Source organism: Pteropus medius, unplaced genomic scaffold (genome assembly GCF_902729225.1).
Source record: "Pteropus medius unplaced genomic scaffold, Ma_sr-lr_union100, whole genome shotgun sequence".
Classification (NCBI taxonomy): Eukaryota; Metazoa; Chordata; class Mammalia; order Chiroptera; family Pteropodidae; genus Pteropus; species Pteropus medius.
This window is the reverse complement of record NW_024340849.1, coordinates 40042184-40068451: the sequence shown is the minus strand read 5'-3', so window position 1 is coordinate 40068451 and position 26268 is coordinate 40042184. Positions and strand designations below refer to the sequence as shown.

The window sequence follows — 26268 nt, the reverse complement described above, 5'->3', positions numbered from 1 at the left end:
CTACAAATGTTGAATAGATCCTGTTGGTTGATGGTGCTGAATTCTCCTACATTTGCAGATTCTCTTGTGTATGAAGTGGTACTGAAGTTTCCAATAATAATTGTGAATTTGTCTATTTCTCCTTTCAGTTTTATTAGCTTTTGCTTCACATATTTTGTAGCTCTGTTGTTTGGTGAATACAAATTTCTTAGTGGACTGACCGTTTTATCATCATGTAATATAACCTCTCTGCCTCTAATAATTTTGTCTGCAGTCTACCTTAACTGATACTAATATTGCCATTGCTGCTTTCATTTTGCTAATGTTTGCATGATATATTTTTCCATTCTCTTACTTTCAATTTGCTTATATATTGTTACATTTGAAGAGAATTCTGGTAGATAGCATATAGTTAGAGTCATTTAAAAAAATCTACCCTGACATCTGTAATTGCTGCTACATTTAATTTACATTTAATGTAATAACTGGTATGTTAGAATTAAGTCTCCCATTTTTGTTTTTTGTTTGATCTTTTTTTCTCTTTCATGTCTTTCTGTGGGTTATTTAAACATTTTTTGGAAGTCATGATTTATCTACAGTGTTTTTCAGTGTATCAATTTTTATAACTTTTTAGTGGCTGCTCTAGGTATTAATTACATTTATATATACAGTACATAGTTAATCACAATATACTGCTGGCAACTTACCAGTTCAAGGTAAGTGTAAAACCTTTACCTCCCCTTATGTCTCTTTATCTTCTTATTCATAATTATCTTAACTATTTCATATATAGAGAACCTCATTAAATCTCAAGAAGGGAAATGTATTTACCCATATTTTTAGTCTCTGTTGTTCTTTCTTCTTTCCTGATATGTCAAGATCCTATCTTTTACCAATTCCTTTCTATTTAGAAAATTTCCTTTAGCAATTCTTTTTGGGAAGGTGTGCTGATGATAAATTCTCTTAAGTTCTCCTTCATCTGAGAATGCCAAGATTTTCATTTGGGCACACAGAATTCTGGCTTGACAGTTCCTTTTTTCAGCCCTTGAAAAACGCTGTGCCACTTCCTACTGTCTTCCATGGTTTCTGGTAAGAAATCTGCTGTCATATGTGTTATTCTTCCCTTCTAGATAAGTGTCTTTTGCTGTAAGATTTCTTCTTTGTCATTAGTTTTCACAAGTCTGACTATTGTATGTCCTGGTGTGGATATCTTTGGGTTAATTCTTTTTGTACTTTGCTCAGCTTCTTGTAGGTCTTTTTTTGTGTAGGTCCACGGCTTGTCAAATTGGTAGAATTTTCAGCCATTTCTTCCTGTCCCCACTTTTCTCCTCTCTTTCAACAATTCCAATGACAGAAGTGTTAGAACTTTAATTGCTATGGTCCCACAAGTCCCTGAGGCTCTGACACTTTTTTTCACTGTTTTTCAGACTGTGTAATTTCTATTGTTCTATCTTCAAGTTCTCTAATTCCTTCCTCTGTATCCTTCGCTCTGCTGTTGAGCCTATCCATTGACATTTTCATGTAGCTATTGTAATTTTTGATTCGTTCTACTTTATATCATCTACGTCCCTGTGAAGACTATTTCTTTGCTGATGCTTTCTAATTTAAAAATTTCATTTGTTTCAAGCATGTTTGTAGTTGCTCACCAAAACGTATTTGTGATGATTCTTTTACATTTATGTCAGATGTCAATGTTGGCATCTGTTTATTGCCTGTTTATTGTTTCAATGGAAACCTAGGCATTTTTGGTATTATGTTATGATACTGTGGGTCTTATTTAAGTCTTCTGTTTTAGCAGGTCTCTTCTGTTACTGTTCTGGTGGGATTATGCAGGTGCTGCCTCATTTCTGCCAGAAGGAGGTAGAAATCTAGGTTTCCACCTGATCTTTATTGACACAGAGCTTGAGAGTGTGTGGATCCTCATTACTGCTGGGTGCAAAGGAAAGTTCTGGTACCCCTCTAGTCCCCTGCTGATGAAATAATGGCTGGGAGGAGGTAGGGTTCTTTGTTAATACTGCCTACATGACTTCTACAGACATTGCTGTGAGGAGGTACGCTTGTTATTTCAGAGCTGAAGGTTCAAACTCTGTACCAAGCCTTTTCTGACACCAGCCCAGCAGGGAGAAGGAGGAGTGCCTTGTTGCTGCTGAGTGCAAGTGAAAACCTAGATTCCCCACATGGCTGCCAATGACATTGTCTGGAGAGGTGGAGAAAGGCTTGTCACTGCCCAGTAGAAATGATAAAGTCTTTCCACTGGACCTTCTCTGACACCACTGCGTCAGAGGATTGGAAGTCCAGGCCTTTGCTGGTGGGGGTGGGGTTACATTTTTTTATGTTGTGTTTGGCTGACTAGAGCAGTGATTGTGTAAAAGTTTTCTGACTTGTTAGCTTGCCCTTCTCCTGCTCTGTTGGCTAGAGAGATTGACTTTCTTGTCTGTGCTTGTTGGTGTTTCCAGATTGTTGGCTTCTCCAGCAACCAGTCTGGGATATATGCTGCAAAAAGAAAACCCATAGTATTCATTTCTGTGTTGTTTCTTGAGACCCAAGTACTCTAGCTGGTCGGCCTTCTCTTTACCATTCAGAATCTTTTTATATTTGTTTCATATGTCTACAGTTTTTAGCTGTTCTTTGTAAGACGAATAAGGGAAAGTACTTTTACTCCATCTTTCCAGAGCAGGACTATATTTGCACTTTCATTTTTCAAGGTTTTGATCAATTGTGATCCAAAAATATTAGATAGAAAATTTCAGAAATAAACAATTCATAAGTTTTCAATTGCACAGCATTCTAGACAGTGTGATGAAATCTCACGTTGTCTGCTCCATCCTACTCAGGATGTGAATCACCCCTTTGTCCGGCAGATCCACGCTATACATGCTCCCCACTTGTTACTCAGTATCCATCTTGATTATCAGACCTACTGTCACGGTAGTATCACAGTGGTATCATTGTGTCCAAATAATCCTATTTTACTTAATAATGGTCCAAAGTGCAAGAGTAGTGATGCTGGCAATTTGGATATGCCAAAGGAAGCTGTAAAGTGCTTCCTTTAAGTGAAAAGATATGTAGATAAAGGAAAAAACATAGTATACATAGAGTTCAATACTATCTGTGGTTTCAGGCATCCATTGGGAGTCTTGGAACGCATTCCCTGCAGGTAAAAAGGGACTACTGTATTCTAATATTATAATTAGGATCTCTCTTTCTACTCTGAATTTGGAAAGCTGAACAACTTGAACCTAGCACACGTGAACTTTCTGTCTTAGAAGTGAATTAAAAAGTAGAGGATATGCAAAATTATTTCTTAAGTACTTAGTCAAATAAATAGTGCTAAGTGCACAATGACCAATGGCAAGTTGGTAAAATATTACCTGAATCTTCTCAGATAACTACATGTATATCCAAAGCTACAAATGAGGGATTAAAAAAATACCACTGACAGATATTAACTATTCCTTAAGAGAAGAGAAAATTATGACAGCATAAAAACCATCAAAAAGATTAAATCTAAAAAGGACCAAGGAAGCAATCAATGAGAGGAAGACTAGAGAGAGTATATTTCTTTTCAGGGACTCTTCATAGAGTCAGTAGAAAGACACTTAGAAGTCAACCAAAAGGAATGAAAATGTATTACATATTTGCAAACAAACATTTGTATAATGAAATGTTTATGCTGTGTTTTCCTGATAAAAATTTCTTGCTAGGCGACCATGGTAAACATGAATAATTTAAAAATCAATATATTTCCCATTTGGTCACATGAAATTATGTTAATGTCAGTCTTTTTTAAGTATTCTTTCCTCTCTCTTATTTGTCTCTTTCTACTATAGTTGCAGATTCGATTTCTGATCTCTTGATTCTCTTGCTCCTTTTTCACCTTTCAATCATGAAGAACCATTGAAATGAAATTTTTGTACTAAAATTTCATCATGGTTTTAGAATAAAACTATATAAAAGAAACTAAAGTATAATCTAACCTGTATAACTTGAATCTGTAGCTCCAATGTAGCTTTCATCATAATTCTTTGTATTTCCACATATAAAGTTCAAATGTAATTTTCTCAGAAAGCAAAACAATACAAAAGAAAAGGAAAATAAAAAAGCCCCACTTCTGATTAGACAACAAAAAGTACCTCTTCGGGACTAATAGACATGGACTATAGACTAGTGGTTACCAGAGAAAGGGGAGAGGTAGACGGGGTAACAGGGGTCAAATATGTGGTGACAAAAAGAAATCTAACTATGAGAGGTAAACACACAGTGTACATATATATATGCCTTACTGTTAAGGTGAATAGCTGAAACTTATTGGATTTCGTTAACCAATGTCATCATAAAAAAAATAATTTTTAAAAAATCAGCAAATTAAAAAAAAGTACCTCTTCGTCCAATTCTTTCATTATCTTGTCTAGTTTTATGTTTGAAGTTCTGTAAAAACAAAAGCAATATAGATTAGAAATATGTTTATTTTTTATTGACCAGGATGGAATCCCCTATTTCTTACTTTTCCATTTAACTAAGATTTCTTCTTTTGTGCTATGGATCTCTTTCTCAGTCTGGTGAAGCCTATGGCCTTTTTTCAGAACATTTGTAGAAGCATAAAATAAATACATAGGATTAAAAGAAGCCAAAATTATATTGAAATGTAGTCATAAACTTAAAAAAAAAAAGTATGATTCAGTATTATGTGTGCTTCTTTGTTAATACAGTAAATCACAAGATCTTATGGCAGTAATTTCATAGTAGTGGTGAGCATAAATGATATTTAGGGACAACTAACAACTATGAGAAAATACTTGTAATTTCTATTATAAAAAATTCACAGCTACCACAAATAATTGGATTATAGCCTATGTTCATAATTAAAGGAAATGCTGAATTTCACTTTAAGTTAGAGAAAATATTAATTTTTTCCTCATCCAAGTTTAAAGACCTCAAATTCCATCCATGGACCCTTTGAGGGAGAGATCTATGGATTCCAGGTTAAGGATTTCTGAATACAATATACAGTACTTGCTACTAAGCAAAAATTAGCCATTTAACCTTTAATACAAAATTAAGTAAATGAAGAGAAAGGTGGCACATATAAATCAATAAATACATTCACTTGCAACTTGGGTAAAAATAAACAAAGTCCTCCAAGATCTAGACTCTACTGACCTTCCCAGACTCTTTTTAGGCTTCCCCCAAGTCACCCCACATTTTCATATGATTTTTGGCCATTTTAGCCATTCTTACTTTTTCCTCAAATTGATCCTCACTACCACCACTACCACCAGTTTATCATTTGCCTTCTAATTTCGACTGTAATATTTTTGGGATGTAGGAACTTCTCAACATTTATACAATAATATCTATCCATTTTCTCTCCTTATTTCCATATTTTATACTCAGAAATTCCTTCCAAATCCTGGCATCAATTAATTATTTGCTTATATTCAAGTGCTTTTATAAAAAATGTCTATATTATACACTTAACTATTTAATCTATCAGAAATGGTATGCAGTGAGAATCACAAAATTGCCAGTTTTTCCTATTCTGTTTGTTGTATACTTAATCTCCAGTATTACCTCCGTATTTCATTTATTCAAGACTATCCACTAAAAATATAATTATAAAAAGTTATTGTTTGTAATTAATAAGTAACTCACCATTATGCTAGGTTATTTAAAATAATCTTTCTATATTTTCATAAATATACAGACTTACTATATTTGGATTATAGGAAAAAGTTCTGATTTACTGCTCTAAAGAATCACAGAGGAAATTAGAATGTCTGCATCAAAAGTTTAGTGAATTTTAATCTTCAACATTTACATTTTAGAAAGCATCTTATTTAATGTAAATTAATTTGCTCTTTTAGCCAGCTAATTAAAATGAGAAAGAAAAGCAATAAATCAGGTACTAAGTGAATCGATTCTATAGTTTTTTAATAAAGAGTATGAGGAGCAAATGTACTTTAAATATTCTGAGGAAAGTATATCTAAAATTAATGCTGACATAAATATTACTGTAATTCTAGCTAAGATATTCTTCATTGACAGTATATCAGCGGCAACCTTTATACCCTCACCTTACTTATGTCTACTTATTAGTGTTTACAGAGTGAAAGCTTTAAAATAAGCTTTGCTATACACTTTTAACGTAAAAAACATATAAAGTATTCTCACCTGCACTTCTGTTCCATTTCATCTTTTAATTGCATTTCATTATGCAGCTGTTCTTCCAGCTTATAAATTGTTTTTTGCAAACTTTCCTGCTTTAATTGAAAACAAAACAAAACTCATTCTACTAAGAATACTCATAGAGAATTTAAAAATAGCAAGGTTATGTTACCATTTTACATCTGTTTAGGAGAGAATTATTTGGTTCGATCTTCCCCTATTTCTATCTGAAATTTTTATTTTTAATTTAACAAGAATTTTTTCCAACACCTACACATATATCAGGCACTGTGGTAGGCATCAGTAATACAAATTAAAAAGATTTGGTCCCTGTTCTCATGAAGCTAATAATTAAACAGTGGGGCATAGAGGAATGAGAGGGTGAAAAGAACCTACAATAACCCAAAGACATATACACAAATATTGTAATAAAATGTCATAAGTGATAATAAAATTACATACAAGATGTTATGGAGGAGAGAAGAGGCCAATCTAATTCTTCCAAGATTGTGTATAATGTTTGAGATGAGACCTACAAGATGAGAAATATTTACCAAAGAAGGTCGTAGAAGGAAGGCATTTTAGCCTTCCAAAAATAGAGAGGCAGAAGAAAATATATTAGGAAATGGAAAGAAATTAAGTATAGGCAGAGCATATAACAGGGAGAATGAGTCACACAAAATCTAAAAAGGTGAATGGGGTTATGATCCTTGAATATAAGAATAGGAGTTGAGAGCTTTGACACATAAGCATTTTAAAAAGGGAAATGACATAATACTGGCATTTTAGAAACATCAATTCAGTAATAAGGTGAATAGAGAGTAGAGAAATTCTCAACAAAGCAACCAGGTAACAGCTACTGAGATAGTTCGGGCAAAAGAGTATATAGGTCTGATAATAGGCAGAGGTGGTAGGAATGAAGAGGAGGAAACACACAGTGTGAAATATGTGGTGACAAAAAGAAACCTTGAGAAACATTTCATAATTCAAGGGGGAGGGAGGGAGGAAGAAAAGGGGATGAGGGGACAGAGAAGTGATACTGCAAAAAGGACTGAAAATAAATCCAAAGAGACAGGAAGAAAAAAAGAAAGAATGGGAACATGAAAGAGTTACAAAACCTTGAGGTTCCAAGGAGGGAATAGTCAGTGTCAAATGCAGCGAGAAAGAAAATATGGAAAGAAAATTATTCATCGTATTTGGAAACTGCAAAGTTGTTCATTAGCATCTTGGCTAGAAGGCTTTGAAGGAAGAGTTGAAAATTAAATTAGTTGACTTTTGTACTCAGTTCTAGGTTAACAGAGATAGTAGGCATGTTGATGCTTTCTACTTCCCGTGATCTTACCAAAGCCAAAGATAAAAATTAGCGAGCAGCCACTGAAAAAAACTTACGGCAATCACCACTGAACAAGTTCAGCCCCCAAAACATGATTCCATTGAATATTTTTTGATGTCCTAACGTATCACTAATCCTACAGTAAGAGCTGGGTTACAGAAACTCCTTACTGTCACCTTCCCTAGGTTAAAGGTGTTTAAATTTTAAAGATTTCTGAGCCCTTGTTAGCTATACGGCTTGGCAAATAGCTCTACTGGGATGAGAACTTAGGAGAGAAAGATGGCTAAAATAGCTAACAGGTACTAAAATAGTTCATTTACTTTTTTCTCACTTTCCCTTCCCATCAAATGTTCTCTTACATTCAAGGGTAAATATATCAAGGAGAAAAAGAAGAATTACATAAGCTTCTAAAAATCACTGCTACCTACTCCCTTCCTCAGTTAAACTTATGTAGGCTACAGAACACAAAGAATTTAAAAAAAATGCTCTAAGGATGGCCAAGTATTTACTTCTGATATTTATAAGGAAAGTCTGGTTAAATCAAAAGGATCTTCTCAAATGTAAGCAAGTAAGACTTGAACCTCTGTCTCATGAACATGAGTGATTTTAATAAGAGAAAGGACTCAAGTCTCTAATATTTACTTTCATTAATTTTCAGTGGACAAATAATGCAGTTATTATCCATTTGCCCTTTTTCCCTTCTAGCCTTGAAGATCCACTCTCTGCTCTTCTTTACCTAAAAATCTACAGACTATCTTACCTGAATTCCATTGCCCTATAATTCCAAGGCTGTTTTCAGCTTACGAATACTAGCAGGAAATCAGAAGGTGAGAGAAACAAAACACTATTCACTCTCCCCACACTCTTGTTGCATTACAGTGTTCTATGTTCTATGCCCCTCCTTTTATGATTCTAGACTTCCTTCGATAAGATTTGTCTCTTTGTCTTTTCAGACTAGAGGCAGTGGCTTCCCATTGTTGTTAATCTGTGGGTGCTTTAGCACCCATTATTTATTGCTTCCCTTGACCCTGATCATACCACTGCTAATAGTCCCTTCATTAAACTCTCTTCATTTAATGAATAAATGAAATACGGCATAAAAATACAACAGAATATATTTAGCCTTAAAAAGGAATAAAATTCTGATACATGCTACAACATGGATGAACCTTAAGGACATTATGCTAACTGAAATAAACCAATCAGAAAAAGTCAAATGCTGTATGATTCCACTTATACAAGGTACCTATAACAGTGAAATTCATAGAGAAAAAGCAGAATAATGGTTACTAGGCGCTGGGTAGAGGGAGCAATGGGGAATTTAATGAGTACAAAGTTTTAGTCTGGAATGAAGAAAAGGTTCTGGAGACAGATAGTGGTGATGGTTGCACAACAACATGAAGGTGCATAATGCCACCGAACTGTACACTTAAAAAATGATTAAAGTCATAAATGTTGTTATTTAATCACACACAAAACTCTCTTCATTTAAATCTTTTGAAAGTGCCATCTGTTTTCATGTTAAGACCCTGATTGATACATTGATTTATCATAAATTCCTAATTTCAAGGATCAGAAAAACTACCACTGCCTATCTGTATAGTAATTTATAGTTTACTAAATGCCTCTACATATACTATCCCATTTGATATGTAGGCAAAAAATCAACTGGAGAGAATATGGTAGGTGAAAAGTGCTATACAAATTTAAGTTCACTAACTACGTATTCAGAAGCAATACATGCTTATTTAATATCATGCACAGAAAATATATTATCCACAAGACAACTTTTAAAAAACAGTAAGAAAATGCTTACCAAGCTTTTATCCGCATTGGAGCTAGTTCTGTTATCATTAGGATTTGCTGAAGACAAGTATCTGGGGAGAAAATAGATTTTAAGAGTAAACAAAACAATAACAACCAATAACAAATACTACGTTTATTTTTTGTTCAGTATTGTAGTTGCTCTGCTTTTTAAAAACAGTACAGGTAAAGAGATACTACTGCTGCTGCCACTGCCTCTGCTAACTTCCTCCACTATGCTCCAGCTACTGCTATTAATACTTCTACTATCACCATTGCTACAGTCACTGCCTTGGTTAACCAAGAGAGCTCTCTCAAAAAGATACCAAATAGCTACAGTATACTTTATAGCTATTATGGGACGGATGTTAATGTACTAGATATTAATTAATAGAGGATAATCAAGTGTCCTTTAACTATCATTAAACACATATAACAATGCTCTATAAGTAACAGGAAAATATGTCACTTCTATGTTTCCTTGGAAAATTATTCAGATCAACTAGATAATCAAAAAATCAGGAGATGACAAGGTGCTACGTAGCAGATTTGTAGAAAAGAAGTTCCATGTAATAAATGACAAATCTAGATGAAGTACAATTTAATTCCACTATTAAGTAGCTCAGAAATTCAGTGTGAGATTCTGCATTATGTAAATAAAAGTATATAGTAATGCCAGAAGAATCTAAATTAGATCACACCACTTGATCTCTAAGATATCTTTGCAGCACTGGAAATGTAAGAAGAATACTACCTGTACACATTCATTCATTCTTCTACTTCTTGTTTTATTTTTTCTTTCAAAGTTCTTTTGCATATTATATTATTGCTTTTATATAGAATCTGTTCATTTAGGAAACTTTATGACAAAGATGTTAGATTATTAGGAATTTAGCTAAAAGTTTAAGACTGTTTTTAAAATTTTTAATTCAGCTATACTTTGGCAATAAAGAACTCTGCCCTTGATAATTGAAAGTATGTTTGGATTTCAGAAGTAAGAATTTCAGAAGTTTCCTATTTTATGCCAGTAATTCAAAATTATACTTACATATTACAGTAAGGCTAATTAATATTTTGCTCATTTTTTCTTTATTAAGCACAACCATACTTTCAATCATTTACATAATAAGCAATTACTAAACAACACTATATTACTCAATAAGACAGTGGTAATTAAGAACAGAGTACAATTTCTACTTTTAAGAAACTGAGTAGTTTGGGATATACAACATATGCATACGAAGAAAATCCAGACAACATAATCAAGTGCATGACAACGTAGTACAAATAATATATATGTTTATCTAATTCAAAATTACCTTTATATAGATAAACCTAAATAAAATAATTGACTCAACATCTTGAGTGTTTCAGAAACCAAGACAGAATAATTGATAAAAATACACAAAAAAGAGGATGCTTCAGCAAAAACCACTTTGAGGCTTCTCTGTATATGTATTTTAATATAAAATAGCTGCAGTATTATACTCATGAAGTGTTAGGGTGGAAATTATTAAAACATTGGACTTTTCTAAGGGTCAAAACTCAAGCGCTACCTACTTGGTTGGTGATGCAACAAAAAGTATTCAGTACTGTCTTAGATTTCGGTTACTGGAAAATTTTTCATAAGCCAGGACTAAACTGCCTTCTTGTTTTCTAAAGTTGACCTGAATCAGCTCTTATATAAAACTTTTGACTCAAATGGTAATGGTATAGCACTTTGTTCATATTTCTATAGTGTAGCACTCACCAACCTATACTGATTTATTTATTACAATTTATCTATTTCCTCACTAGGATATGAGCATCTCAAAAGAAGGTACTATATCTTATTTACCCTCTCCCTGTACCTTGTTGCTTAGTATATGCCTGACAAAGAGTAAGTTGTTAAACATGTCTGTTGAATGAATAAATGCTCAGCAAAGGGAAATAATGTTAAATGTTTAACTTATATGTCAAGTCCAACTGAAAAGACTAAAGCTAACATTAGCTCATACTAATAAGTTAAAATTAATTCAGTGCTTACTTATTCCATGCAAAGCATTGTTCTAAGTGCTTTACTGTGTTTTGATTTACTTAATTCTTATAACAACCCTATGAGACAAATATTATTATCATCCCTATTTTTGAGGAAACGGAGGTATAAAAGGTTTAAAGTTATTTGCCTAAGGTCACAAGGTCTTGCATGCTATAAGACATGGTGAATTCATTTAGTGGTTTTTGGAAGCAATCAATCTTTGAAGAACTAAAACTTACAGGCCTTTGGTAACATCAATATAGTGATGAAAATGCTAGAAAATTATGTTTCAAAATGTATTCTAAAACCAGAATCCTTTGGATAAGAAAATTAACCAAAATATCAGTATTAATAGAATCTTTTAACCCATTAATTTTTATAACTTAAGATATTTAGCCTATCATTCAACAAACAATTTCTGAAAAGCAATATCCTGAAAGAACTTAAATATAAAGTGCTAGCAATATCAATGGTATATTAAGATATACCATTAAATCTAATTTAAATGTTCTTAAAATGACAACAAAATTAGTATCTATTCTTAAAAATCAATGTTTAGCATACTTACCTACGATTGCTGTAATATGTAAATCCTACAAAAGGTAGTTGATTGCCAACAAAAGCTTTAGGTATGGGGAATGTTTCCTCATCTCCTTTATCTTCTTCCAAGTCATCAAAGTTACTTGTATCAATGTCACTACTTAAATCAGGTACAACTGGTGCTACAGCTAAAAATAATATTAGAAGTTCACTTTAAATTTAATATATAAATGAAGTGAAGCAAAGATTCTATACCACTACTAATGGTTTCTTACATACAAATAACTTACAAACCACAAATTACAAATGCAATGAATTCTACTATATTAATCTTTATTAGGATTATTAATCAGTTGATACTGATCTTGTATAATTCTATGAAATAATTAAAGTCACCTACAATTATCATCTATACCTCAAGTTTAATCTGAAAATTACAAGTCAAGTATTACTAAGGTTTTAGAATATACTATAGTATAAAATATGCAAAAATAGGATTACAGAAAAGACTTTTCAATAACTATAGCATAACAAACTGTACACAAAATTGATTAGGTTCCAAAACAATATTTTGTTTGTTAATATACTTTATAGCAAACTAGAAATCAACATTACTTCAGAGTAGTCCTGAATGTAATAGATAATTTGGTAAAGAATATTTTTACTTATCTAAAATCTAGATGATCAGTATCCCTCCAACATAATATCTCTATAAGATTAAGTCACAAAGAATAAGGTATTTTGAAATATATTTTCAGACTAGCTACCTTCCCTGAATCAAGTGATTAAGGAATAATTTAGTGAGGTACTTATGAAAAGTCTGTTAAAAAAAAAAAGGAGGGATACGAAACATGGACGTAGAATCAAGAGTTATCAATAGGGGAGCAAAGCTCATACATACTTAATAATATAAAACCATACATGGTTTAAATCTTCACAATACAAAAGAAAATACCAAAAGCAACTAATACTACTACTATCTTCTTTAGAACTTGCTATAGAGACTACATCTAAAAATAAATCTTAGGAAAAATGTCTTTTAGTTCAAAGATACAAAAGTATGATAAATATCACAGAAATATCATTGAAATATTAAATAATTATTTTAGATATAATCATCTCATGTTTCTTTAGAGAAAAAGATGAAGATGAGCAAAGAAAACAAAAAATAACTGATCTAGTTTCATGGTCCTAATCTTTTATATAAAGGAATCATTATTCTACTGAATCATCTAGGTATTTCAGGTAAGAACTACCTATTGTGCATCTTAGATACAGTGAACTATTTGATGAATTTGTGAATGAAACAACACATTTAACCCAAAGAAGCTGTAGTACTAATTAATAATAAATGAGAAAAGGCCTTTTCCACTATTCTCTTACCTTAATGGTCAAAAGAACTGCCTGACAATTCTGGCACCTTAATAATAATAACTGTATAATTTGTAAAATAAGAAAAAAAGGTGTCTTTCCTAATAATAAAGTACATAAGCCAATTATGTTCTTGGCATAAATCTTACTTTAAAACACTGGGTCTCAATTTTAAAACAATTTTGCCCACTGGGGGACATTTGGTAATGCGTGGGTACATTTTTGGTTGTCATGCTGAGGGAGACGTGCTACTGGCACCTAGTGGGTAGAGACAAGGGACAGTATCCTTACACCATAAACAAAAATAAATTCAAAAGATTGGAAAGCAATGACTCCAACATATATTTGTATACCAATGTTTAGAGAAACATTATTCACAATAGCTAAAAGGTACGAGCATTCCAAGTATCAACAAATGAATGAATAAAAAAATGGAATATATACACATGATGAAATATTATTGAGCCTTAAAATGGAATGAAATTCTGATAAATGCTCTAACGTGGATGAACCTTGAAGATGAACTAAGTGAAATAAGTCAATATCAAAAAAAAAAAAAAAAAAGATAAATATTGTATGGTTCCGCTTATTTGAGGTACCCAGACTAGTCAAATTCATAGAGACAGAAAGTAGCTACTGGGAGCTAGAGTTAGAGAAAAATGGAGAGTATTGTTTAATGTGTAGAGATTAAGCATGGGATGATAAAAAAAAAGTTCTGGAGATGATGGTCGTGATGGTTGCACGACAACGTGAAGGTGGTTAGTGCCACTGAGCTTTACACTAAAAAAAATAGTTAAAATGGAAAAAATTGTTATACATACTTTACCATGATAAATAGAGATAATTTTTCTTAAAGTTTTTTTTTTTTAAAGAGCCCAATATAATGGTGAGAAGGTCTAAACTCCTAAGCCCCTGAAACTTATTAGACTCTAAATTCTTTATCCATGAAGCCTACACTGATACTCTCTCTCTCCTATGAGAATGTAACTCTAAACAGAGGACACTAGACTCAATCTACAGAACCTAAAATAGTATATGTGTGCTTACAAACAATGAATTTTGTTTATTTTAAACTAAATTGAAAACTTACCTCATGAGCTGACAGTTACCACTGTTAACATCTCGTGTATTTAACACCAGCTATAGGTGGATTAAGTACCAGCAATATCTCAAAATGAGGTCATGAATGGCAAAGTGTTTTGCAAGTTACTACATATTATATTCAACATAGTATTATTAAAAATGTATTATTATACTATGGCCATGCCACCCTGAACACGCCCAATCTCATCTGATCTTGAAAGCTAAGCAGAGTCAGGCCTGGTTAGTACTTGGATAGGAGACCACCTAGGAAGACCAGGTGGTGGAGGCTTTAAAAAATATAAATTATTATACATAATAAATGTTAATATTTTCTTTTCCCAAAAATTTAACTACCATCTAGTACTGATTCCCTACATTTCTAGTCTGTATAATACTGAATAGTGAAAATCTTTAAGTGGGACATGGTATTCCAGAAGATTAAAAGGTTTTGGAGTCCAAAAGACTTAGATTTGGAATCCTGACATTTTCATTTGCTAACAGTGTCACCTGTAGCAAGTTACTCAGGTCTTTTTATTTCTTTTGTCTTCTATTTTTAATCTCGCTCCTGTCATTAAATTCTATCTCAAGTGAGTGATAAAAGTAATTTTACAATCTTAATACTTTATGCCTCTAAATTAAGACTGAATAAGATTGGGAAGCTCATGGAAATTCTACCAAAAATCAAGCTATTTTGTACCCTGCTCCCACACCACCAAGGAAGAGATGGTAAAGATTAATTGCCATTGGAATTGGTAGATATGTAAGTGGTAAAACTACCAAAAAAACCTATTATTTGCAAAAGGCAAGCAATTCTGCCAAAGAAAATTGGAGAGTCAAAAAAAAATTTAAAAAGAATTGGAACTATTATATAATTTTTAAAAACTTAGAAGGTCAGAGAGGTCAGGTCAGAATAAAAGTATTCTTAGTATTTCGGGGGTGGGAAGTGAAGAATGGGGAGGAAGAGGAAAAGAGAAGAGAATACGTTCTACGGACTTTAAATTTTTCTTTCTTTTTTACAATAATTATAAAATAGGAGCTATGAGGATTAGGAAAAGCTATCAAAATGTTTATTAGTATATTAAATCTAAGTATACTATAGCAAAACCATAGATGACAATATAGATCTTTAAATGCTATAGAAATGATAATACTAACAAAACTACTTATTATAGAAATTCTTTAAATATAAAGTTCTTTTCATTTAAATCAATGAAGTAATTCATTTTACATGTTTTTTTCCATAACTATAAACACTTATATTAAGGTGGTATAACAAAATCATAAAATGCCATCGATTTGGACTCTCCAATTCCACCAGACTATGAGCCCCACAGAGTTAAGAATATTTGTTGGCTTGATTATTGCTGTTTTGCTAGTGCCTGAAATAGAATAGGACTCTGCATATAGTAGGTTTTCAGTATTTGTTGACTAGGTTATCTCCCCTCCTACTAATCAATATCAGTTTTTTAATACACAAAAGGAAATATGTTCTCCCTACTTTTTAGAGTTATTTATTATGTGGTTATTCTATAGTTATTGATGTATTGATTCACTTTTAAATATAATTTAAAGTAATATAAAAGATACTTTGTATTTCTCCAGTCCCTTTTCAATTTTCTTCAGATTTATAAACATTTGTATGTTTTCAGCCTTCTCAAACTTTACTTAAAGCACAACTTGAATAAAAACACAAAGTTTTTCAATGCAACTATTCATCACCTTTCTACTCATCCTTCTGTCTCGCACCAGGTTCTCAAGCACCATGAAGACAACAATCATGTCACATGGGGTGGAGGAAGTTCCTTATTTCCCAGTGTATAACTGTTAATAAATTCCCCCAATGTCAAGCTGCTCCTGTTGCTTCCCAGATAGGAAATCATTTAATGTCATTCTTTGTAGCAGTGTAATTTCTTAATTTCCACAAGAATTTATTTCCCCTTTCCCCGTCTTAGTCAATTTTATAGCTTAGTTCAATGTACATACAGTACTCAAAGGCAATATAACTATTTCTTTTAAAATACTTAATAACTAGGATACTTCACTAATTTTGGCATAGCTACATCATCTATTTCTTCAAAATTAACAAGATTTTTCTCCCCTGAAAGAACTATCCCTCACAGTCTCAACTAGATAGGCAGTCCTTAAGACAAGTATCTAATTTATAACTGTTTCTACAACCACACAGCTGAGTACATTTCCATTATTACTGTTCATTGCTATTGCTACAGCAGGAAGTGAGGGGCTGGTATACATTATCCTTTCTCTGATAATGAAAAGGAAAAAAAATTCCTAAGAATCAACTGGGGAAAGATAAATTCTTGGCCTCCCAAATCCACAAAGATAATGGGATATTTGGTGCTATTATAACTTTGACTGAGCTACGTTGAACAAGGTTTTCTTGAAATCATATAATTTTAACTTTTTTTTGAAATAGAGAAATGTTCTAAACTGACTTAAAATGAACTTTTTGCAACTACATATTTTTATTTCCGAATTGCAAGCTGCAAGTCTGACGGAATCAAGTATACCATAATTTCCTGTATCTTCATACAAATTAATATTCTCCTAATGTTTATTAATAAAACTTTATATTTCATTTTAGATTTTAGTAAAAATAAGAAAATAACTTGTATTTTCACAAGAAATATATTTTAATTTCAATATTTATTGACTTTTACTTATTGACTCTTCCACACTGAGACACTAACGTATAAAACAAAGAACAATTTAACTTAAAAGCAAATATCAAATTACGACTCCTGAGCCCAACTCCATTACACGCACATAATTGGTATCTTGAGTGGGTTGTAAAAGAAGTAGCAGTACAATTTTCCCAATATTATCAAATATTATCTCTTTAACTAGGTTAAGACAATACCTATATTGCATCTATATACTTTAGATTTTCATCAGATATACACATATATTAGCAAGGCAATTTCAACAGACTATTTACCAAAACTACTTTCAACTATTCACTGTAAATGCAAGAATAACTTACTGTCTCGAAGTGTTTCCCAAGCCCACAGATCATTTTTGAAGAAGAGATGTCGTTTGATTTCTTCTACACCATTTCGCCCTAATCTCACCTCCCTGAACAGAGAGAGAAAAAGAAAAGTTATTAATCATTTAAGATATTATTATAACCTGTCCAGGTTTATTTGTAGGCTTAATGCTAAATCTGTGCAGGATGATTAATGTTCTAAGTCGCCCTAACATTACGTTGATTGCCAGTATAATTTTCAGCTTAAATAAAAGATGAAGACTGAGAATACAAAAAAAATATTTTTAAGAATATACACAAAACAGATTTGTTGATACTCCATGACTTTCAGTTGACAATTAAAATCCAGATGAACCATTCACCTTGCTTCATTAGCATAATGAGTAAAACAGTGAATTTTATTGATACCTTTTTTAAAATAGTGGTAGCTACACTTTTTTTGCCATCAATACCAGAAGCTAACAAAAACTCCGAAAGGCATTTTAAATTAAAAATTTCCTTTTTATATGTAATCTATTAAATATTTCTGACCAATTAAATTTGAGAGCTTTAATGGGACAAGTTACTAATTCCTGGTCTTCACAGTGAACATAGAGATAGTGTGTAAAAACGTGCCTTCAGCGAATTTCAAAAGAACTCAGCAACTTCTGTTCTCCCGTAGAGTGCTTATGAACAACAAGAATACCCTGAATTCCAATTTTTTTTCATTACTTAAAAGATAAATTGCATTAAATATATCATACTTTTTAAAGAAGCTTTTACTGACTCTCCAAGATTGGACTGGGGAATCTCTCCATGACTCCACGGCACAGACGACTTAACTCAGAGTACCTCTTTCTCTGTATGATAAGTACCTCATATGCTTAACTATTTACCCTAAAGGACTATGAGATAGTAGAGAACAGAGCTGTGTATCTTGTTCATTTCTATATCCCTAACACTTTACACACAGCACATATATTAAAATGTAAAAATTTGAAAAACTATATATTTCAGGTTCTAAGGGACATACTGAAGGAGGATAAATCCATTTTAATTAAAGTAAATCTGAAACTAAAACATATTTAAAAGTTCTAGGCCTCCTTACTATTTAAATTAACGACATACAACTATAATGTTAAATGTAATTTTAGTAAGTCATTTGGTTCATGTTTAAATTTAAAAATTAAACCACAAGGGTATGCATAACAAGCTATTTTTGTTTCTGAAACACATACATGCATATACATTTATAAAAATGCTTCTTAAATCTAGAAGACATCATACCAATGACTACCTCTAAAAGTAGGAAATTTTTACAGTTTTGCATCATTTACTTAATTTCAATAAGCATATACTATAAATAATTAAATCCTTTCCCCAGATCTATTGAGGTATAATTGACAACATTTTAAGATAGTTAAAGCACACAACATGATGATCTAATATATGTACACACTGTGAAAGAATTCTCCCATTGAATTAATTAACATAGCCATCACCTGTCATATTTACCTTTTTTGGGGGAGGGGGGAGCAGAACATTTAAGTTCTACTCTGCAAATTTCAATTATACAATACAGTGTTATTTTAAAATGGCATTGACTGGAAATGCATCATTTTTCCATCACCAGAAAAAAAATGTTCTCAATTAAATTAATACACACCACTGATTATAAGATGCATTCTATTTTTAGAAATCTTAACATGTTTTAAAAAATCTCAGACTCAATAAAATATACCATCATTTTCACACTTAACAAATTAAAAAGTTAACAATGAAATAAAAAGAATCATGTGGTCTAGCCTTCAGAAGAGAATATATTATATCCCAATTTCCTGGGTAAGGCAAGTGAGTTGACATCCAGAAAAGTTATCCAGAAAATCATAAAATTATATTAGGTCTCACTGTCATGAACGATTTTTGAATGGTAACATTTTTATTCCAATAGTTCAAACACAGTAAACTTTAAAAATGAGAATTTTCTTAGAAAAAATAAGAGTAAACTCATGTTAAGATTATTTACCTGTCAGTAAGGAAGGCACAAATAAGATTTTTGGCTTCTTTTGATATGTCATTATCATCAGGGAAGGTAAGTGAATTCTTATGGTTCATAATCTTACTATAAGTTCCAACCAGAGAATCAGCATAAAAAGGTGTATCACCTGAAAAATTGATAGGGAAGACAAAAGCAAAATAAGATAAATTTAAAAAATCAGTTTCAAAGGCAGAGTTCAAGGTTACGTGTTTAAAGATTACTAAATATACATAAACTTAAATCATAGTTGGGATGAACAACTATTTTAGAGGTACACAAATCCTCCTTTACTCACCTACAAGCATTTCATATAAAAATACCCCAACTGACCACCAGTCACATTCTCGTCCATAATAACCATCACCACCTTGAGATTTTAATACTTCAGGGGAAATATAATCAGGTGTTCCAACTGCTGTATCACATCGTACCATACCTTCCTACAAAGAGTGGCAGGTCAAATTTTGATTAGGATATAAAGTCTCAATTATTTAAAATAACTTTCTTAATATAATCTGTAGAACTCTAAATCTTTGGGCTATAAAATGTCAAAATGAAATGCAAACTTGACAAAAATAAATAGCTTAATCATAGATACATATTATATACACAGTATAATCATAATATGTGTATGTATACATCAGTGATTTTTATTTTGTAATTATACTCACTAGAAAGACACACTGCCAACATTTACTATTCCCCCAGTTGTGCCAATATAATGATCTCATCTTAAACATAGAAAGTATATAAACCAATGAAAATATATTGAGGGGCTAAGAGGATGAGTCATTTGATAACATCGATACATAAATGATTTAATTATTTTTACTAAAATAGATTTTCAATTTAACAATGTTTGAAACTGTGAAGAAAATATACAAGAACTGACTGTAAAAATATAAAATAGGGAAGCATGTGTATGGAAAAAAGAACATCATAGTGTTAAGCACATTGAATAACCTATCTAATATGCATTTTAACTATCTCTAAATCTCCCACCCAAAAAAGAAAGAAACCCCAAAACTGTACATACCTGTTACTTATTTTAGCTAGTATTAATGCAATAGAATTATAATTAAATGTTCACATAAAAGTTCTCATGTAGAGTTTCTTCTAACCAATAATTTTCCTTTTAAAATAATAAATACAACTTCCTGGCTATTGTTCTGTGATTAAATCTCAAAGAACATAAACTGTTTCAACTGAAAATAAAGCAACTGTAATTATTACTTCAGCTATTTATGTAAGTTACTTATTATATAAATAGTGAGAATGGGTATCTTTTAAGATTGACTCCCAAAATAAATCTTAAGATCTTTTACATGTTAATAGAAGGCTAAGTTAAACACTACAAAATACATACGTTACTGAAATCCGATATTATGAAAGACTAATTTTAACACTGGCATTAATATTTAGTAACTAATTCCATTTCTAGTTACCAGTAGTGTGTATTACAAAGTTATTATAAAGGATTTAGTAAATTAATTATTTTCTAACAAACATCCATTTCGAATTAGTAAAAACTAAATTAAAATCCAATTATTTAACCTTATTCATCTTCATACAAGTACCAAAATCTGCTAACTTCAAATGTCCAGATTTATCCAGCAGCATGTTATCTGGCTTCACATCTCTAAGGGGAGAAAGAAAACAGTTGAGCACTTCTGAAACAGATCGGGCACTGAAAAAAATTATATGAAGCAATTATTTTAGGCCATGTATCCTCACTCAATGTAGATAAGGCTACTTTTGATTTGTATGTGCTCTCTATCCACATCTATAAATTGAACTTCAGAACTATATGTAATGCCTCAGGAGAAGACATATAAATTCCCTTTTCTTTTAAGTACAGTTGGATTCTTCCAGGGAGAAAATCAAATCATTTGAGAGAGAATAACCATAAAAACATAATAGATTATAAAAAGTAACTGAAACACACTTTTAAATATAAGTACATAAACAACCCCAGGACAGGGTCTAAGTTACTTTTGTTTTTGTATCCCTGGAACTTAACACAACAACTGCACATTAGATTCAAGTGCTGTCTACAGAGCAAATGAAATTATTCTAATGAATAAATATGATCTATTCGCTAATCGAAAGCAAATTAATTCGTATTTTAAAAAATAAAAAGTATTTAACACTCTGGCACATACCTCAGAAAACCAGCTTACAATTTTTAGTTTTCAGAACACCATATAAAAGCTATATAACTAGATTAAGAGATACTAAAAAATTCATTTACATAAATATTAAGCTGAAATGTTAAAACTACAAATTTCAAAGTTTTAAATTCTGAAATACCACTCATCTCATATTGAAGAGAATAGGTGGATTTAGAGGGGGTAATGCTAACTGAATAAAGTTTAAGTACTTTTCAGCTTCTCTTCAACAGATGAGAAAATTTAAAGCATTTTTATCTTTACCTATGAATAAAACCCATTGAATGGATTGCATCCAATGCAAGAACTACTTCTGCAGTATAGAATCGTGCCCATTTTTCAGGCACATCATAGTTGCTCATTAAGTTTACAAGATCTCCACCAGGCATGTATTCCATCACCATGTAGAGGTAACGATCATCTTGGAATGCATAAAAAAGCTATACAAATACAAAAAAAGAATTAAGATGAAGCAAAATTATTTAAAAATTGGCAAAAATATTTATACAAAATTTAATTAAAATAATCAAATTGCAATAGTTGTAGCACTTTAAAAAAAAAAAAGAAACACTACAAAGACCCTTGCATAGGCAAAGGAATTATTAACTGGTTATTTCTGGGGAGTCATATGGAGACCTTTTTCTCTACATATTTCTATACTAATTGAATCTATACTGAGAATTAAAAAGTATAATATTTCAATAAAGAATATACAAGTCTTCCAAGCAAAGAAATATTTTAGTTCTAATTTAACTTGTGCTTTAGGGTTTATTGTTAAATTTATACCAACACCACAATTCTTAAGAAGTCTGAGAAATTGGGCTACAGTCTCAGCTGTCCCTTATTAGCTGTGTGCCTGGGCAATTTACTTAACCTCTCTGAGTCTCTGTCACTATAATCTCTTCTAGAAGAATGTAACAGACTATATCTTGTTTGACTTTTATACCTTCTGCTCTGTCAGCATCTGGATGCCTGGCAATTAGCAAGTGTTTAATAAATATCTAACGAATAAAAGCATAAATTAATCTCTAAAATTGGGGGTGTATCTATTAGGGACTAACTGCCTTTCAGAGTTGTTAAAAAATTAGCAAATATGGAAAGCACTTAGTACAACAGATGCTCAATAAATGATAGCAGACAATAGGAGTAGGAACAGTAACAACCAATAAAGAAGCAGGAAGAGGGCAGTAGCTAGACTCAAAGCAGGAAGATAAAGTCCATTGACATGAAATTGGCAAGAACACCTGGCATAATGTATTTATTACATGAGCAGGGCTGATGTTAAAAGGAGAGTGAATTTATAAAAGAATATTTTAAGTAACAAGATTAGAATCCAACTAAAATTAATAAAATTAGCCCTAGAGAAATTCTACCTAATTTACCCAACCATTTATATCTTAAAATCTTCCTTTTTTGTTTCATTTTTAATACTGTTTAATGATTTTACTTACAGATTTAGTTATTTTAATTAAAAAAATATTTGGGGGAAGGATAAGAAACTAAATGGCGTCTCATGGCTGTACCAAATTAAACTATACAACTGGGCACCATAATTAAAGAAACTGTTGATTTTGGTGCCAGTTTACCCTATTTATAAAAAATATATCAAGGAAAACAAAGCTTCAAATATATAAGTTGTAAATTAACCTTAAAAGAATCAGTTATATCAAATGTTTTTTAATTCTCTAAGGAACAAGGGGCATTTTCTATATCAGTGGTTCTCAACCAGACATGATAATTGTCTCTCTCCCATTCCCAACTGAAGGAGACATTCAACAATGTCTCGGCACATTTTTGGTTGTTCCAACTGTAGTATGGGGTGAGGAGGGCTGCTACTGACATCACCTGGATAGAAGCCAGGGATGCTGATAAAATACTGTAATGCACAGGATACCCCCAAACAACAAGGGATTACTTGGACCAAAATGTCAATAATACTGACCCCAAGAAACCCTGCTCTACACAGCTGATAAAAACTGGGCAAACATTTCAAGTATAAAAAGTCTCATGTTGTAAATCTTAAACATATTTTATATTCTTTTTCCCCAAATCACTAGTATGCTTAGTTAGTACATGCTTCATTATATACTGTAAGTAAATAAATCACAAAATACACGTTAGGAATTTAGAAATGATCTAGCTCATTTTTTTTAAACCTGAAGACTTTACTTCCTCCATATGAAATCTTATATAAGGATTCTATAAGACAGATTAAAAACATGGAGCTGTTCTAGCTGAGGCAGAAACAGAAAACCTAAAATGATAACCTACTCAAATTCCTGTTTGTACTTATGACTTCACCTGAGGTATCTCCACAGTTGAAAATAACTAATCCAAGTCAACATTCCCATTTTTGAGCAAGGAAATCAAGGCCCAGAGATGTAAATAACCTGGCCACAGCTTTACAGATAGGCCTGTGGCAGTAAAGACTAGGGCTTGCAACTATTGACTTCTAGTACTTTTTTCTTTCCACTGAAAAGTCTAAAGCTAATACAACATTTAGATGCCTAGCTTAACTCACTCTTCCCTTCATTTTCCCCTTCCTTCCTCTCTACAAAATAAGAGAGACAAATAGATGAATAGACAGTTACATAAGAAAATCTCATATTTGGGAAAAAACTTAAATTTCAATATTAAAGGTATCTACTTATAGAAATATATAACTTACCCCAAATCAAAGCAGATTGTTTGAATTTGTTCATATTTAAATTCTACAGAAACATAATTATTTTGCTTTGGCCTTACTTTCCTCCTAGAGATGATGCAATAAAACTAAATTTTATGACTTTAAAAACAATGGTGTATTAGACAATTCTATATTTGTCACTAAATTATGACTGTTCTTAATAAACTAAGTTTCTCAGATATGTTTATTTACAAACTAGTATAGTAATAATGAAACAGTAGCAAAATCATACCTGAACAACCCAAGGACTGTTAGCAAAAGCCATGATGTCTCTTTCTTCCCAGAAAAAAGCAGAATCGGATCTCTTAATCATTTCAAATTTGCTGAGAAGTTTCATAGCATATACCTTCCTGGTGGATTTATGCCTTACCTTTAAAATTGAAAATGGAAAATAATGACCTTGTGCTAACATTTAAATTTAAAGCTCAGAGTTTCTAAGAACAATTTACTAAATGATTTTAACAACTTGTTAAATAATTTAAAATTATTGTTGTAGCTATTCTTATTTTTTCTCTTCTGCTGAATTAACTCTAGAGAATGTCAAGGCTTTGATTACCAGAAGCAAGTAATGTTAGAAAAAATGTTTTGTTCCATTTATTACCACACACCCCCCCTCCTTCACCCTATGTATGCTGCTTCCTATTTATAAAACTTACTATTCCATAGCATTTTAGATAGTCTAATACTAGGAGTAAAGATTTCTCTTCTGATGCTGGAAACCTTTGGGTGGCCATGAATGCCTGGGGAAAATATTTCACACTTCTGAACTTGACTCTAGGCTTTCATATCCTTAGGCAAGAATGTCTACAGCAATTTAAAGAAACAATTTTATAAAAATGAGATTTTCCCGAATAACATATGTTAAACATACAAGTGGAATTTTTAATTTAAAAAAGTTATTGTTTTTTAATCTCATTAAAATAACCTACCAATTGAACTTCTCCAAATGCACCTCTACCAATCACCTTCACCACTTCATAATCTTCAGCTTTCATTCGTAAATCTCTAATTTTATTTATTGTGTCTTTATCTGTATGAAAAGAAAAGTTTATCATTTTAAATCACTGAAGCATTATAACGAACACTGCTTATTTTACATTCAGGTTCTTGAAAAATACAACGAAAACAAAAAAGTTTATTAAGAATTACTTTATAGTAAATTGTAAAGTTATAAAGAAATGTTCAATGTACTAAGAATTGTTTTAAATAAATTCTGGAATGACTTCACTCTAGTTATTAAAATGTTTTCATTGAAATCTGCCTTAAGAAAATGTTTTAGAAAAAAATATACTATAAACACACATTGAAGATAATTAGTTAATTAGTTCCTGGTATTTTAAACACACATCACATTTGAATTGAGAGATCGCGAGTAAATATTTTAAATCAATGAAATAAAAATTTCTTTTTATCAAGTCAGTTTTGATGGTCTTTTAAAAAAGATATAACAAATTTAAGACATTAAAGGCAAACATGGTAAAGAATCATATACTATTACATCTCTCTATTGAAACTTAGATTTTAACTTAAAACAGTGGGAATCATGGCAATTATTTATATAAACCTGTCACGCTATGGAACCACGATAATTTACAAATCCCAACTGGATAGATATTCTAATTCCTAATTTGGTCATAGATTAAAATAGGGCTATTTTAATCCACATGGGTCAACACTGGCATGAGATTACATGGAAAAGCTTCACATTTCAGAGTTGTACAAAATACAGAACAGCTATTAAAATTAGTTCTAGCCTTTAATGAAAGCTGTAGACAATATTCTTGTCTTTCTTTTTAAACATACATATAAACCCAAGTGTTTGCGTATATTAAAACCAATAAACATATGAAACAGAGAGCAAATTTTCATATAGGAATAACATAAACATAAGTACATTTAATTTTAGGTTACGTATCTATCTACTACAAGATGCACCAGAAATAGATGACAATCAATTAATTTACTGCCCAAATATTTGTGTCTATAATACAGGCTCTATAATAATCACTGTAGATACACAAAGATAACTTTAAAACACAATTCTTGCTCTTAAAGAGTTCAAACTCTAGCAAATAAAACAGAAAAAAATGAAAACAAACAAA

The 26268-nt window shown here is 31.6% G+C and overlaps 1 protein-coding gene and 1 pseudogene across 2 annotated transcripts in view; one reads left to right on the top strand and one right to left on the bottom strand.

Annotated features, from left to right (window-relative positions):
• Positions 1 to 26268, bottom strand: part of ROCK1 (Rho associated coiled-coil containing protein kinase 1) — a 128339-nt gene that overhangs the window by 46444 nt on the left and 55627 nt on the right. The window contains exons 3-13 of one of the 2 annotated variants that reach the window (XM_039844936.1): positions 25096 to 25196; positions 24399 to 24536; positions 21745 to 21920; positions 20867 to 20951; positions 19608 to 19752; positions 19301 to 19439; positions 17293 to 17384; positions 11866 to 12025; positions 9294 to 9354; positions 6151 to 6239; positions 4359 to 4407 (exon numbers count right to left, since the gene is read on the bottom strand). In XM_039844936.1, coding sequence (XP_039700870.1) covers positions 4359 to 4407; positions 6151 to 6239; positions 9294 to 9354; positions 11866 to 12025; positions 17293 to 17384; positions 19301 to 19439; positions 19608 to 19752; positions 20867 to 20951; positions 21745 to 21920; positions 24399 to 24536; positions 25096 to 25196 — 1235 coding nt within the window. The remainder of the gene's footprint in view (positions 1 to 4358; positions 4408 to 6150; positions 6240 to 9293; positions 9355 to 11865; positions 12026 to 17292; positions 17385 to 19300; positions 19440 to 19607; positions 19753 to 20866; positions 20952 to 21744; positions 21921 to 24398; positions 24537 to 25095; positions 25197 to 26268) is intronic. The other variant, XM_039844937.1, reaches the window with a different exon arrangement.
• LOC120590792 (uncharacterized) lies at positions 14462 to 14580 on the top strand (annotated as a pseudogene).